General features: G+C 29.5%; 1 protein-coding gene across 2 annotated transcripts; it reads left to right on the forward strand.

Annotated features, from left to right (window-relative positions):
• The first annotated feature begins 267 nt into the window (after positions 1-267).
• Positions 268-7347, forward strand: LOC109788080 (putative WRKY transcription factor 47). 2 transcript variants are annotated; one of them, XM_029269169.2, is made up of 6 exons: positions 268-552; positions 931-987; positions 1120-1307; positions 2477-2758; positions 4540-4653; positions 6530-7347. In XM_029269169.2, exons 3-6 carry the CDS (start codon positions 1134-1136, stop codon positions 7133-7135), a joined length of 1176 nt encoding a protein of 391 aa, XP_029125002.1. In that variant the 5' UTR covers positions 268-552; positions 931-987; positions 1120-1133; the 3' UTR covers positions 7136-7347. The 2 variants fall into 2 exon arrangements, with proteins under 2 accessions (XP_029125002.1, XP_020202307.1); XM_020346718.3 differs by having other exon boundaries at positions 1134-1307.
• The last annotated feature ends 7944 nt before the right edge of the window (positions 7348-15291 follow it).

Below are 15291 nucleotides of genomic sequence, written 5' to 3' on the forward strand. Positions count from 1 at the left end.
GTCAATCTTTTCATTATTAATATCTTTTTCCATAATAAATAAAATAATAAAAAATAATAAACACAAAAATAATGTTATGTAAATTATTGTACAATTTTTATTATATGGGTAACATTATATTTTTTTAAATCTTTGCTACCTTCTCCCTCTTTTCTCTGTTGCCTGTTTCTCCACCCCTTGAGGTCATTTTTTATCTTTAATGTAGAAAAGTACTTATTTAATAAACAAACGGAATTAAATATTTCAGATATGGCAAAACAAACTATTAGAAAATTAGACTTAACTAGGACCATATCGATGGTGTGTACAGTGCAGAAATTTCGTCCATAAACGCTGCATTCAGCACCCGCTATATACTTATATGCTTCAAAAGTTAGATAAGAATAATCTAAAGTCTGGAGTGAAAGTGTGAAACCATATTCACTCAGAAAACACCAACTATATTTGCATATCTGATATCACCAGTTTACACAGCGTAAAAGGCTACAAATGGAAGAAAAAGTTGTGCTAAAAGAATTGCTGCAAGATGAGGAACCCTCCAATCATAGTACTGTAAGTCTTGCAATATGTGAAGTTTCTTATTGCTTAATTTCTAGCAAGCTTTTAAATTGTGGTTGCAATCATAATTCTTTCAAAACCTTAATATTGCAAACAATCAAGGAAAAATATCATCGATGTGACTATAATTGCGCTTGCAATCGTGATGATGTGCAAAATCTTGTTTAGACAGTTGACCTTGGTCTCTCCTTGCTTATTTCAATTTTCTCTTTTTTCACATATATTTTTTGTTTATATCCGTAATTTTTTTAGATGAATCATATGTATATGTCTGTGTATGGATGATCAGATTTTCTCACAAATCACTATACAATATAATTTTAAGTTATTAAATGATTTTTCTAACTAATTATGGATAAAAAAATTGTGCAGATTGGATCTACTCTTCTGAGCTTGAGCCTGAATAACTCTGGACCAACCATTACCCAAGTGAGTAGTATTAATTTCTGGGGTACCTTATGATAAAGAAATAATAATATTATGTGTTATTTTTAATATGCATAATTTTATTGATGCCCCTTATGTTGGACATGATCAATAAGTCTCTTTTCTGGGTGTGAGTGGCTCTTAATTAGATGAGCATGCTGAGAATAAAGCTTGAGGAAGCGAAGAAGGAGAATGAGATTTTAAAGGCTACGCTGAATCAGGTTAATGAACACTGCACTGCTCTTAAGAATCGCATACTTTTTGAGATTCAGCAGCATCAATTATCTTCATCATCACCTCTCAATAAAAATCTTGACTCGCAGGTAAGTTTGACTTCAATTTTGTTTTGCATATATGCTTATTTGATCAGTATAGTACATTTTTTTTCTTATTATTATCTTTGATTCAAAATTTTATATAATTGCTGAAAGCAATAGGGTTTTACTTAGTCAACAACTCAAGATATGTAAGTCTAACTGCTGTGCCAGGAATTAAAGACAAACAGATAAGCTACGATTATATATGACCAAAATTAAAAAGTAAAAGTATTACATTTTCTTGTTCTTGTCGTGACGTGTACATTTGACAAAATTATTATAGAGAAGTAGAAAAGGGAGTAAAATGAGAGCCCAAAAATGTTGAAAGAAAAATCAGGACTCTTTTAGTATTGTGGCTGATAAAACTAATTAAGGTTTCATATTGTCACAATTGTGTTTTAATCACAATTCTTAATATTACCAAAATGCAATTGTGAAGAGTCTAAAAATCTCAACTTTTACAATTTATTGAAGTTTTTTTTTTTTTTTTTTAAGGGAGTTGCTGTACCTTTAAAAATAGAGAAGTTTTGGTACTTTTTTCTGTGTAGATCAATAAATTTTTTTTAAAAAACCAATTTAATTATAAAATGAATAATCTAAATTATATATATATATATATAATAAAAAGTGGAACAAAATTATAAAGGTTAAAATTATAAAGATGTAATAATGCTATAAAAATATTAAAAGAAATAAACGAACTAACAAATAATAGAAGTGAAAAATTAATTTGTAACGTAGAAATTCAAAAATATAAGACGAAAAGACAAAAATATGCTAACAAATTATTAAAACTCAGCTATTTAAGTATACAATGATATTATTATAAAGGAAACTAGAGCATATGTAATGGAAATAAAATAGCTACATAATTTCAAAAAGAAAATGGAAAGATAAAATATCCAATAAGATATAAAAATAATTCAAAAATATAAATTTTATATAAATTATTAAAAATAACAAATTTAGGATAAAGTTGGTAATTCTAATTGTACTGATATCCCTCAATTAAGAAAAGTAGAAATTTTCCTTTTTTTAAAACCTTCTTTTACAAATAATTATTGATAGTGTACAACTATAAACCTTTGAAGCTTGATGTTTGCACTATATTTTGTTATATGAACAAGCTAATTAAAGAGGAAAACGTTGCATATATCTTCACATGAATTTTGAAGGGAAATAGAAAAGATGAGGAGAAACCAATGCTACACACTCGACAGTTTTTGAATATTGGTGAGTCTTCACTTTTAGACGGCAACACAGAAGCACGTGCCTCAGCTGAAAACATTGAAAAGAAAATATTAGGAAGAAACGTTGCATGTGATAAGTACAATGGTGAAGGTGAAATCAAAAGCCAAACAACATCGCATGAACCAAAACACACAGAAGATCAAGCATTAGAGGCTACTTGCAGGAGAGCTAAAGTTTCCATAAGAGCACGATCAGATTTTTCTTTGGTATGTATTTCTATCTCTTTTTTTATTATTATTATTTTTTTTTATCATTTTTCATGGTTTTTTTTTTTTTTTTTTATCATTATCTCATTTTAATTAATGTGAAACACGTTTTAATTCTTGTCAATTTTGAAAGAATTTTTCACTACCATATTCTATTAACTTTAATGTGTACTAATCTGTGTGTACTTAAAGTTTTGTGACTAAATTAGACATCATATTTGAAGTAGAAAGGTGCAGATTCATTTTTAAAATTATAAAATCTTCTACTATTATTTTATAAGCTTATAATAATTGACAGATTATGTTGACTGATAATCATACCTGGCCGGCCGGCACGATTGCAAATCAACCAATGCTAACAACATACTTTTATTATTAATTAATTTAATATAATATTTATATATTTAAAATATTCAAATTAAATATAACTAATAAAATGAGTTTCATTTTCATATGTTGTCTATATAATTATATATATTATTACATGATTACCAATCAACTTTTAAAGTAATTATTATAAAAATTAATATTCTTACACTAACAATTTATGATATAATAATATTAAAATGAATAAATAGTTAAATTAATCCTTGAAATTATATATCATTCTCAATTTAGTATTTAATTTTAATAAAACTCAAAAGAAGTTTTCAGAATTGTAATTTATCTCTTAAGTTCTTCTGCCAAATAATTTTATTTTCTTGACACAGTGATATATACAACATACATGTGATTAACATATGATATATATGTAGAGTAACATATGTCACATGAATATATGTACCATATAGTGTATATGTACCATTTTGATATATAAATACTTTTTCCCTTTTTTAGTTAAGTGGTTTTTTCATTTCACTTTTCACATTACTGCTTTCATACACATGAATCATTTTCCTATAAACCTCCTTTTTCAGTTCAAAATATGCACTTAATTATCTCTTCTTTTCTTATAGTAGGATTATATGTGTTTTTAATTCATGAACTTTTGTTATTTTTTTTTATTTTTAAATATTTTTTTTTACTAATTTTAAATCAAATAAAATTTGTTTAAGAACTAAAAACAAAATTAGCAAAAGTTTAAAAACTAAAAACATATTTATTGTGATTTTTAAATTTTACAAAAGATCATAGTACTCAATCTCAACGTTAGTTAATTGAAAATGAAAATAACGTGTCATATTGAACTATTTTTGTTGTTGGTGTTGTTAAATAACTATCATTTTGATTAGTTATTGGTCATCAGACGAATATTTTCATGAAGAAAAAAAAACTGTCACCTTAAATAAAATTATAATATCAAAAGTTTGAATTCTAAAGTTAAAAGTCACCTAATCAAAATACATAGTCTATTACCTAACTGAATTTTTTTTTGACTATCAACTTAAGAATTAACTTAACAGTTATGCATATGTATGTCTATGAGATATATCATCAAAGACCCAAAAAAAATCAATAAAAATGTAAACATATATATATATATATATATATATATATATATATATATTTAATATATTATTGATATAAAAGTATATAGTCATCAACACTTTATAAAATCTCAAAGGATAATCATTTCGCATCAAATGCGTCTGAATTATATTTTCTTAATTACTTACAGTCTCCTTTTAAGATGAAAACAAATATAGACCTACGTATATTTATGGTAGAAAAACATATAACACGTGTGAAGGAAAAAAGACAAGGGCGTAAAGTAAGTATAATAATCAGTGTGAGGAATTACATGGTCATGCATTATAATTGTTATTTTAATAATGTTTCAGATCGGTGATGGGTGTCAATGGAGAAAATATGGACAGAAGACAGCGAAAGGAAACCCTTGTCCCCGAGCCTACTACCGTTGCAGCATGGGAACTGCATGTCCAGTTCGTAAGCAGGTTCATTGAGAAATACTTATATTTTCTTAATTGTTATCACTTCACTTTGCATTCTTACTTGTTACTTCCCATAAGAAAAAATTATTATATATTGATACACATTATATGATGATATGATATCTCTTATTAAAAATTGTATTTATCTATATTGAAATTATAATATATGTTGGTATATTATTAAAAATTATAAGCATATAAATTATAGTAATACATAATATATGTTGTTAAATTTTATTTAGAATTAACTAAATTAATTATGTGTGAGTATATGTCAAATAGATTTATATATTCATACATATATTGTATCTATGATAACATATTTTATATGTCATTATATATAATATTTTTTTGTAGTGTTTGCAATATATATAAATTGAGAAGGGATTCATTTACTTTAGGAGTAAGTCTACTTTGACTTACTCTATTCAATAATTCATGTTATATATCAAATCTCAACGATCGAATAATTGAATTTAAAGTTCTTAATGCATTGATCAAATCTACTAGTCTTTTAGAAATTTGAAAATCATTTGATTTTTCGTTTCATTAATTCAAATTGACGGATAACATGTTTTTATGATTATTCGTCAATTTGAATTAATGAAACGAAGTATTAAATGATTTTCAAATTTTTTTAAAAATTTGTAGATTTAATCTGTGCATTAAAAATTTTAAATTCAACAGTTGTATCATTGAAATTTGATATAAAGCATGAATTATTAAACAGAATAAGTTTAAATAAACTTACTTCTAGAATAAACGGATCTCTCCTCATATAAATTATATCATTACTGTCATAGAAAGGAGAATCTTGAATCCAGTTTACAAAAGCCCTTGATGTAAAGTTATACATATGTACAGTAGTCTTAAAAATATGGTTACAAAATTATTCTTTTAAAAAAAAATTAAATTGTCATCATATTAGTCTTTTAAAGACTTTATTACCAACTTAGTTCCTCAAAATGTTTGATTTGGTAACATATTAAATCCCTGAAGGGAAAATTTGAAATTTCAGCATATTAATTAGCCTTTACCACCCGGAATCAATTGGTATGAAATTTCAGTATATTGACTAAAGTTTTACGGCATATATCAGCTAAACCAACTCCAACAGACCAACACGATTACTTCTAATATTAATTAGCCTTCGTAGCATACTAGTGTGGTAAGAAGCATCTTTAAAAGATTAATTTAACCATAATTTAAGTGTTTAAAAGGGATTAATTGTGTGAGAAAATCAATAAAAAATAAAAGTAACAAAAACATTTTTTTAATTAAAGAATAAATTTGGTGACTAAAATTTTGACAATCTAATGTAATAATATATATAACTGAAAAGGATGAAACCTTTCCGTCCAGTTATAGTTCCTTATTCTTCAAGCCATGCACACCTAATTTTAGTAACCTTGTGGGCTCATAATAAAATTAGAGTGTATGTTTAGATAAATTACTAATTGCATTTCTTGAAGAAAAAAAATGTAGAAAAAATAAATTAAGTTTTTCGATTTTTAAACTAAAATTAATATATGCATAAACTATTTTTTAATTTTTTTTAGAGAAGATATATAAAATATCTTTTACAAACTAACATATTCATAAACTTTAGCTTATAAAAAATCTTATTTCATTTATATCTTTCTCATTTTATTTCCTTTTAGAAGTGTAATCATAAAAGTTCATTTAAACATGCCCTTAATAATATATGACTATGGTATTTGATTACACTAGCATTACCTATTGACTAATTATTTTAGCCAATACTGGTAACATTTATAAATTTTGTGGTCAAGAGAAGATAAAGCAAATGTGTAACAACAGGTGCAAATTAAGGTTCACAATTCACTACTTATGGTGATATTTGCTTTAAATGTAACAGGTGCAAAGGTGTTTTAAGGATGAGACTGTTCTCATCACAAGCTATGAAGGGAACCATAACCATCCACTACCAGCAGCAGCAAGACCTTTGGCAAGCTCAACATCAGCTGCATTGAACATGTTCCTTTCTGGCTCAATCACAAGCAATTCACATATCATACCAATACCAAATCCACACCTCTTCTCAGCTTCTTCACCATCCAACATTTCCCCAACTGCTGTGGCCACTTTCTCCCAGTCTGCAACATGTCCCACAGTAACACTGGACTTAACCCAACCCCACAATAACTACATGCAATTCCAAAGAGCCACTACTACTCCATCGTTCCCTCTTTCACTGCATGGCCACCCTCAGGTCAATTCTATGCTTCCAATAACCATGCTAAGTACCCCAGAGAAAAACCTTGACTTGGTGGATGTTGTGAGTGAAGCTATAGCCAAAGATCCTTCTCTCAAAGCAGCACTGTTTTCAGCCATTTCCTCACTCACTGGAGAAGCACAGAACATGATCGATAACCAAAGCCAACAAAGTAAGAGTGGTTATGACCCTTGTTCTAAGATGCCGGCAATACCACCTCATCAACCTTACACTACTCAGTTGATATAGATCGGGTTAATCATATATATATAAATAGAGTTCAAATATTAATAAATCAAATAGAAAATCTGGCTTGCTTGACAACAGAAGAGGTGAGAGAGAGGTAAGTTTTATATATGAGAAATCTGCGTGAATTCACTACATGGAAGACATCCATAACACTGGCTTTCGTTAGCCGTTACTTTGTAAAATAAATTAATGAACAAAAAGTTTTGGCTCTTTATCATGTTTTTAATTATTAGCCTCGTCAAATGTTATACTATCTGTCAATATATGTTAATCGAAAAAATTTACATAAAAAAAATACTAGTTATTAATATATATAATCCTTCCGGGTGTATTTTTTTTTGTTACAAATTTTTTAATTTTTACAGATTGTGAGTAATATATTTTTTTTTCACATATAATATTTAACGACTGTTGTTTCTAGTTTATAATTTTTCTTGTTAAAAATATTAAATAATTAAGGAGTATGTAAAAACATTAAATATATCGAATTATGGTCCAGAAAAATATAAGAAACGAATTAAAGTATTATTTTAGTGTAAGAAAACATAAGTTTACTTTTAAACACATTTATGGATAATTTTATTTTATACCCTTAATTTATTAGAGTTTATGAAGGAGCCACACTCATTTTATATGGAAGAGGGTGTATTTATTGAGCTACTAAAACTTTAAGTCATGCTCGTTAAAAAAATTTATTTCATTATTTTTTAATTTATGAGTAATGTCATTAAATATAATTATCACTTATACCATTAGTTTTATAAATATTTTTAATTAAAATTTTAAATTATGACATTATTAATAAAAAATTAGGATATATTACTGTCTTAGTTCTTTATTTTATTCTTTATAGATTCATTTTACTCTTCTATCTTCTAAAAACTAATTTAGTCATTATATTTATAAAGTTACCCAATATGGTTCTATTCGTTAAATCCCAAACAGTCAATGTTAAAAAAATTGAATTGACTATTAATTACGTATGACAGAAACAAATTGAACTTTAGTGGGAACTTAAAAAATCAAATTAGACCTAACAATTTAAAAATATAAAGGACCAAAGACATTTGAAAAGATATGATAAAGGAAAAGACAATAGAACTATGTATTACTACATGCAATTTCATCAAATATATTGAAATTGAAATAGCATAAAAATAATATAAAATATATTTTAACACAACTAATTAAAAAATATAAGTTTCATTATAAAGTTTCATGTGAAAGCAAGCCAACAATCACCTCATTACAAATATAAGTTTCATTATACTACAAATAATAGCCGCATAAAATCAATCTAAAAATAATTGAACATCCTAACATATAGTTAAAACCAGTCCACAAAAAAATTTGGAATGATGTTTTATATTCTAATAACTAACTAAAAGTCTACAAAAAAATCATATCAAAGGCTTTATTGTCTTGCTGGTTTAGCTGATCTCCTCCATAGTTGCAATTGATTGCATCTAGCTTGCTGTAAAGGTTTATATTTGGATTGATGAAGTTATTTGTGTTTAGGTTTAATTTGGTCTTTTATATTCTTTAATAGATTTAGTTTGGTTCTTCATGTTTTTAATATAGTTTAATTAGGCCATTTGTTGTATCAAAAATTAAGTCAACGTGACCAACTCGAGTTTTGATCGTTAGAAACATAATGGAAATGACTATTTTGAGTCATTTTATAAACATAAAATTGAATATTTTAAAAATAAAAGATCAAATTAAATTTAAAAATAAAATAAAATATTAAAAAGTTAATTTAACTTTAAAATTAATTAATTAATTTAACTATTTATGATAGTGCGACGGAAATGTACTTTGTTTTTAAGTTTTTTTTTTTACAACTTTATTTTTAATTTTTTTTAAAGAAAAAAAATTATATAAATAATTATAATAAAAATTAAATCTAAATTTTCATGTTTCTAACTATTCCAACGTCTTCTCATTCATATTTCTAGTTAATATAATGAACCGAATAAATTAATACTTTTTGGTTGGATAAAGAGACACTTAAGTTGACAACATTATTGAGCATTCACATTTCACACTGCCATCTCAGCCACGTGCAGTGTAACAAACTGCCACATAACCTAATGACTTTTCCTCTCATAATTTATATGGGCCATGTGCTCCCCGTATCATTCAAATCTTATTCACTCACTCTCTTTTTGATTTTACACCGATTTCTATTAGAAATAATAATTAGAAAAAGAAAAAGGTAATGAATGTTAGAAGATGAAAGTTTGTGAGCTGATATACATTAAAAGGCAATATTCTTGTGTAACTGTGAAGTATTTGAAAGGTTATTAATATTGTCTTCATTTGGTGTGTTAATTAAAAGATTATGTAATAGTCATGGGTTAAATGGAAAGTCCACTCATCATCCTTATTTTAAATGTAATTTTATCATTTATCTTTTTGCTAGTCAAGTTATGCCTGTAAGATATTTGATAAAAGTTCTTTTTTTAACATTTGTATTTATTTTGGTTTAGCATTTTGTTAAAGATATGCTAGTTAAAGGCCTGTTTCAGCACCTCTCCTTTCCCTCCAAAAGGGGTGCAAGTTTTGAGTTCAAATGTTTTTCTTGGTGGACTATAATCCCAATTCAAGTGGTTAATATTACTTCATATATTTAGCTTCTGCTAGTCACAATACATTTAATTTTCGTATGTAACATCATAGTGTGAATCATTCACTAATAAGCAGGACAGTGACACTGATTAGTACTAAAGTATAGGTTCAGTTCCGGGTGCTGCAGCTGTAGTTTTCATAAAGGCCCAGCTTTCTCTGATCAGTCAAATCTTGACTAAGATTTAAGCAACTACTTTTGGGAAGGAATTCTGAATTTGTTTCACATCAGTTTTTATTACAATCACTAAAAATAAAATAAATAAATAAATAAAAGGTCTTTTCCTTGACTTTTTTTTTAATAATTTTTTTATTTATTTAAATAATCAGAGCCCCATTTTATTTACCAAAATAATTCATTTTTTGGTTCAGGTAAGAAATCGGTTATCTAGTAAAAATAAAAATTTTAAAAACCGTTAAGAAATCGATTACTTAGTAACCTATTTCTCATGGGTCTTTTTTTTTCCGTTTTTTCTTTTTAGTTTTTTAAAAATTTTAAATATAATTTTCAAATTTATTTTAATTTTTAGAATTTGAAAATAATTTTTTATAATTAAATTATATATTTTTTATTTTTTAATAATTATATATAAAATTTAAAAATTATGTATAATATTTTAACTTTATGTTAAAAATAAAGATAATGTTAAAACTTATTTATTTTAAAAAATAAAAAATTTAATATTATAATTTAGTAAATCATTTGTTAAAATTATAAATATGTAAAATTTAATTTTTTATTTTTCTTTAATTTAAGACATAGAAAATCAAATAATACTTTCATTGACATGAACAATTTTGAAATATTTATCCTAATAGAATAGAAGATCGAATAAAGAAGAATAACAACACAATCCAGCAAATTACATAACAGCAAGCTAGTTTAATGATGTCTATGCTCACCAATTTTACACCTTGGAGGTTGTTGGTTCCTTGTTGGGTTTCGACGACCAATGCATAGTTGTTGTGATTCAACTTGCTCCTCATCATGTTTCTATATGAGCAATATCGGTAGTAGGATTCAACCTTAGAGTGATAAGAAGAAAATGAAGGAAAATTCATGTTTTGCATGTAATCATATGCATTTTGTGGCATGTGTACGTCGACACCAAAAAGATTGCTCATGAAATGCTCTGTGGGAACTATTGTTGATGGTGGGGTGTACATGAATTGTTTATGGTGCATATGAAATGGTGGATTCATTGAAAAAGACTAGGGATATTGTTCTTCACTATAAGGTGGGTCATTATCTCCAACCACTAGGGTATGTGATGATGTTGGGAGTTGTGTACTAGAAGGACCAGATGAGGAATATTGGTTACAAAGAAATAATTTTGAATTAGCACGAAACCATTGCAAATACTCAGTAGTGTGTTGGAGAGGCTCTTGAAGCAGTTGCCCAAAAACAAAATGTTTGCGTCTATCTTTCCAAATATAAATCCAGTCTGCATATTGTTCAGCCCAATTGGTGTCGTTATGTCCTCTCATGTATATTTCGTACATTTTATCAAGATTATGGGCTTTATTGGGGGATTGGTTGCTACAGGCCAAATTGCAATTGGACTCTATCACTTTGATGCCAGACTACAATTGCAAATGAAGTTAAAATAGTACAAGAAGTCCATATTATGGAATCCTTAATTATAAGCATGTGTTGGCAACAAGGAGTGAAATCCCCTACATGGCATCCACAAAAACTGAAAAAAGAAAAGGGTTTAGGCTATAAACTAATTGAATAAAAGAGAGTATATTTGAGAGAAGTTGACATTGTATTACCTCGTTATGATTCATGTTGTCATATCTTAATCTGTAGCCAAGTAAAACTCCATGGAGTGTGCCTGTAAATCTCAACCCTTTTCTTGACAATCTAAAAAAATTGTACATTAATTAAAATTTAGGTAGAATGTAGTTGTTCAATGTGTTAAAGTGGTATATAAGTTTAATTCATACCTCAGTGCAAGTGAATAATATCCTGTTCGACTCTTGGTTGGATGAAGGGAATGCAATACCAAGCCCAAGATTGCAAAAGCAAATAACATCCACCCATTTTCTTTGACGATGGATAAATCGCCCTACACATTTCTCTGTACAAATGTGTCAAACAAGAAAAACCCCAACTATATTGTCTTGCACATTCCAAGTCAACCAACAGTGGTAAATACATTAAGTGAAGTTCGTTACCTGACTTGTCTAGCATAATTGCACCACCAATCAACCCTAAGATATATGCCTTACAATGTTGATGCAATTAATGTTCAGTGGGTTCATCTGGTAGTGTAATTATATGGTCTCTTAACCATTTTATTTTTATGGTCGAGCCAATTAGAGCTTCCCCTTTCGAAGGCACAATAGCTAACAACTCATAACATAATTCTTCCCAATCAAAGAAAGTTGGTCTAATGACTAGTTTTCCATCAATCATCAAACCCAGTTGTAGTGCCACATATTCTAAAGTGACCATGCACTCACCAATTGGGAGGTGAAAAGTATGTTTCTTAGGTCTCCACCTCTCCACCATGAGTATAGACATGCACTTGATCATGTTGACATCGAATACGTGATAAACACTATGATTTCATTAAGTTCATGGCCTAGTTTGAAGCACTTATATCAAGTTTCCTTGCTTTAGACCTTGTTTTTAACTCAAAACATATCTAAATTGTTAGGTGATCACATTTTGTCTTTGAATCATGTTTTTAGGTAACTTACAAGTATTTGGTTGTTGTTTTGTAGTTTAGGAGAAAGCTAGGAAAGAAGGAAGGAAGTTAAGCACAAAGTGGTGAATTCGAAGTTGAAGGAATTTTTGGTTAAGTCCCCAGGCTAAGCCTCAGACCCATGCTTAGCCTCAGCTTGGTAGTGACTCACTAAAACAAAAATTTAACCCTCAAGCTAAGCGTAGAATTGGGGTTGAGCGTAGGAGTCCCAGAACCTCATTTCACTCCAGACCCATCCTCAAGCTTAGCGTGGCATCTCGCGCTTAGTGTGGATTGTGCTGACATGTCATTATTCACATAAGACAAAACCTTTTATGACCTAAAAGTGGGATTTTCGAGGAGAGAAGCAAGGAGAATCATTCTTGGAGTCTGTGTGGCGGCTGGAGAGCTCTGGACCTTCAAGATCAAGCTTCTTCCTTTCTTCATCTTTTGTAGAGTTCTACATGCTTATGTGTAGCTAATCTCACCCTTGTTGGAGTTTGATGTAACTAAACTCATTCTCATGTGTAAACTCTAAGTGATCAATGTTAGGTTTTATTAAGTTTTATTGCTCTTTTTCTGTGCATAATGCTTGTTATGCCTTGATCACCCTTAACTTGAACTTGAGGTTTTTAAGAGATTGAGAAATGATTTTAAAACTTTGACTTGAAATAGAGCAGCTAATGGTGCTTATTGCTAGATATAAAGTAAATGTCATTGGTCTTTCTTAAGCTCTGGGTTTTAAAGCTGGTTTCTTGGTTAAACTATGCAAGAGATTGATAGTTTAATTTAGCAACTTAGATGCCAACTTGTAAGAGATTAGGGTTGGTTACTTTTGAGAGTGATTGATAAATTCTGAATAATAACTATTGTGAACTTAGTGATAAACATGAGAGGAAGGTTTAGTGAAGTCAAACCCCAACAACTTATTAATATTGCATTAGAATCAAGTTTTGCACTCTAAGTGTTTACCAAAATACCAAAAAGAATTGTTATTGCTTGTTTACATTATTTACTGTAGCAAATCAAACTCTTATTGCTTTCTGGTAGCTTAGTTAGTATAACAAGTGAAATTGCAAAGTGTTGCGCAAGTCTCTTGGGAGACGATACTCATACTTTCATTGAACTACTTATACGATTTGATACACTTGCCAAGGGAGATAACAAGCTTTTGGCACCGTTGCCTGGGACTTGCATCTCAATACTTAGGCAAAGTCACTTGGATTACTAATCTAGGCTTTGATTCATTTATTCTTTTACATTTTGCAGTTATTATATTCCTTTTATTTTAATTCATTGTATCTGTGTTGCTGACTGTTTGTTGTAGCTCTGTGATTTTGGTTTATGCGAGGTACTGTTCCTGCTAGTGACTTAGCTTACGAACCGAAAATTGAGAAAACAGTTAGGAGGAACAGGGGAGCAATGAGGAAGCAAAGGTTACTAGCCAAGCAAGCACAACATAGAGAGGCTTCTTCATCCTCTCTCAATCCTTCTTTATCTGAAATCTTAGAGGAAGTAGAAATGGCAAAGGAAAGGCCAAGAATTACTCTTGGTGATCATGCAGCTGCCACTAGTACTACTCATTTATCTAGCATCGCCACTCCTGCAATCGCTGCCACTAATTTTGAGATGAAGCCAACAATGTTGAATCTGATTCAGAACAACCAATTTGTGGGCCTTGATCATGATGACCAATATTTGCATCTCCATACTTTTATTGAGCTTTGTGGCACAATGAAGATACATCAAGTTCTTGAAGAGGTGATTCAGATGAAGTTGTTTCCTTTCTCACTACTTGGGAAAGCTAAGATGTGGTTCTATGCTTTACCACATCAAAGCTTAATCAGGTGGTCTGACATAGAGACAAAAATCTTGGCAAGATTCTTCCCTCTTGCTAAGATCAATCAAGCAAAGAGTGAGATTGTCACATTCTCTCAAAAGCAAGATGAACTTCTTTCAGAGGCTTGGGAGAGATACAAATCCTTGTTGAGGAGATGTCCAAGTCATGGATTTGATGACCTTACTCAGGTTAATATTTTTCTGGGTGGATTGCAGCCACGGGTGAAAATTCTATTAGATGCCTCAGCTGGAGGTAGTATGCGTTTTAAAACACCGGAGGAGGCTATAGAGTTGATTGATGTTATGGCAGCAAATGATTATGATTTACCGGCTGAAAGGGAGTCGAGACAAAAAAGAGGAATTCTAGAGTTGGGATATCAAGATGCTTTATTAGCTCAAAATAAGCTCTTGTACCAGCAAATTGAGGCTTTTACGAAGCAAGTTGCTCAGATTCCACAACAACTACAATCCACCCAACATCAAGTTCTGAGTTGTGATCTTTGTGGGTTGAATCATCCTCACAGGAAGTACATTAATACTTTCCCATCTCATGGAGAAGAGGTGAATTACATGGGGAATCAAGCTCGACAAGGAGGAAATTATGGTGGCAATTATGGGAAGAATTGGCAATCACACCCTAGCATAGGGTGGAACCAGAATGATATTGCTCAGTCTAGTAGACCTCCTATGCAAAGGTCCAACTTGTATGACAAGCAGTCTAAACTAGAAAAAATATTAAACCAGTTCATGCAGGTCTCAATCTCTAACCACAAGAGTACTGAAGCATCTATAAAGAATTTGGAGATTCAAGTGGGGCAGTTGGCCAAACAATTGGCTGAAAATTCTAGTGGAAAATTTTCAGCTAATACTCATACAAATCCAAAGGAGAATTGTAGTGCAGTTACAACAAGAGGTGGTAAGAGAGTGGGTGTTTTGGAGGATAAGGAAGAACAATAGGAAAAAAGGCAAAAGTGAGAGAGGGAAGTGGAGAAAATA

This window comes from Cajanus cajan, chromosome 1, assembly GCF_000230855.2.
Source record: "Cajanus cajan strain Asha chromosome 1, NIPB_CcT2T_4, whole genome shotgun sequence".
Classification (NCBI taxonomy): domain Eukaryota; kingdom Viridiplantae; phylum Streptophyta; class Magnoliopsida; order Fabales; family Fabaceae; genus Cajanus; species Cajanus cajan.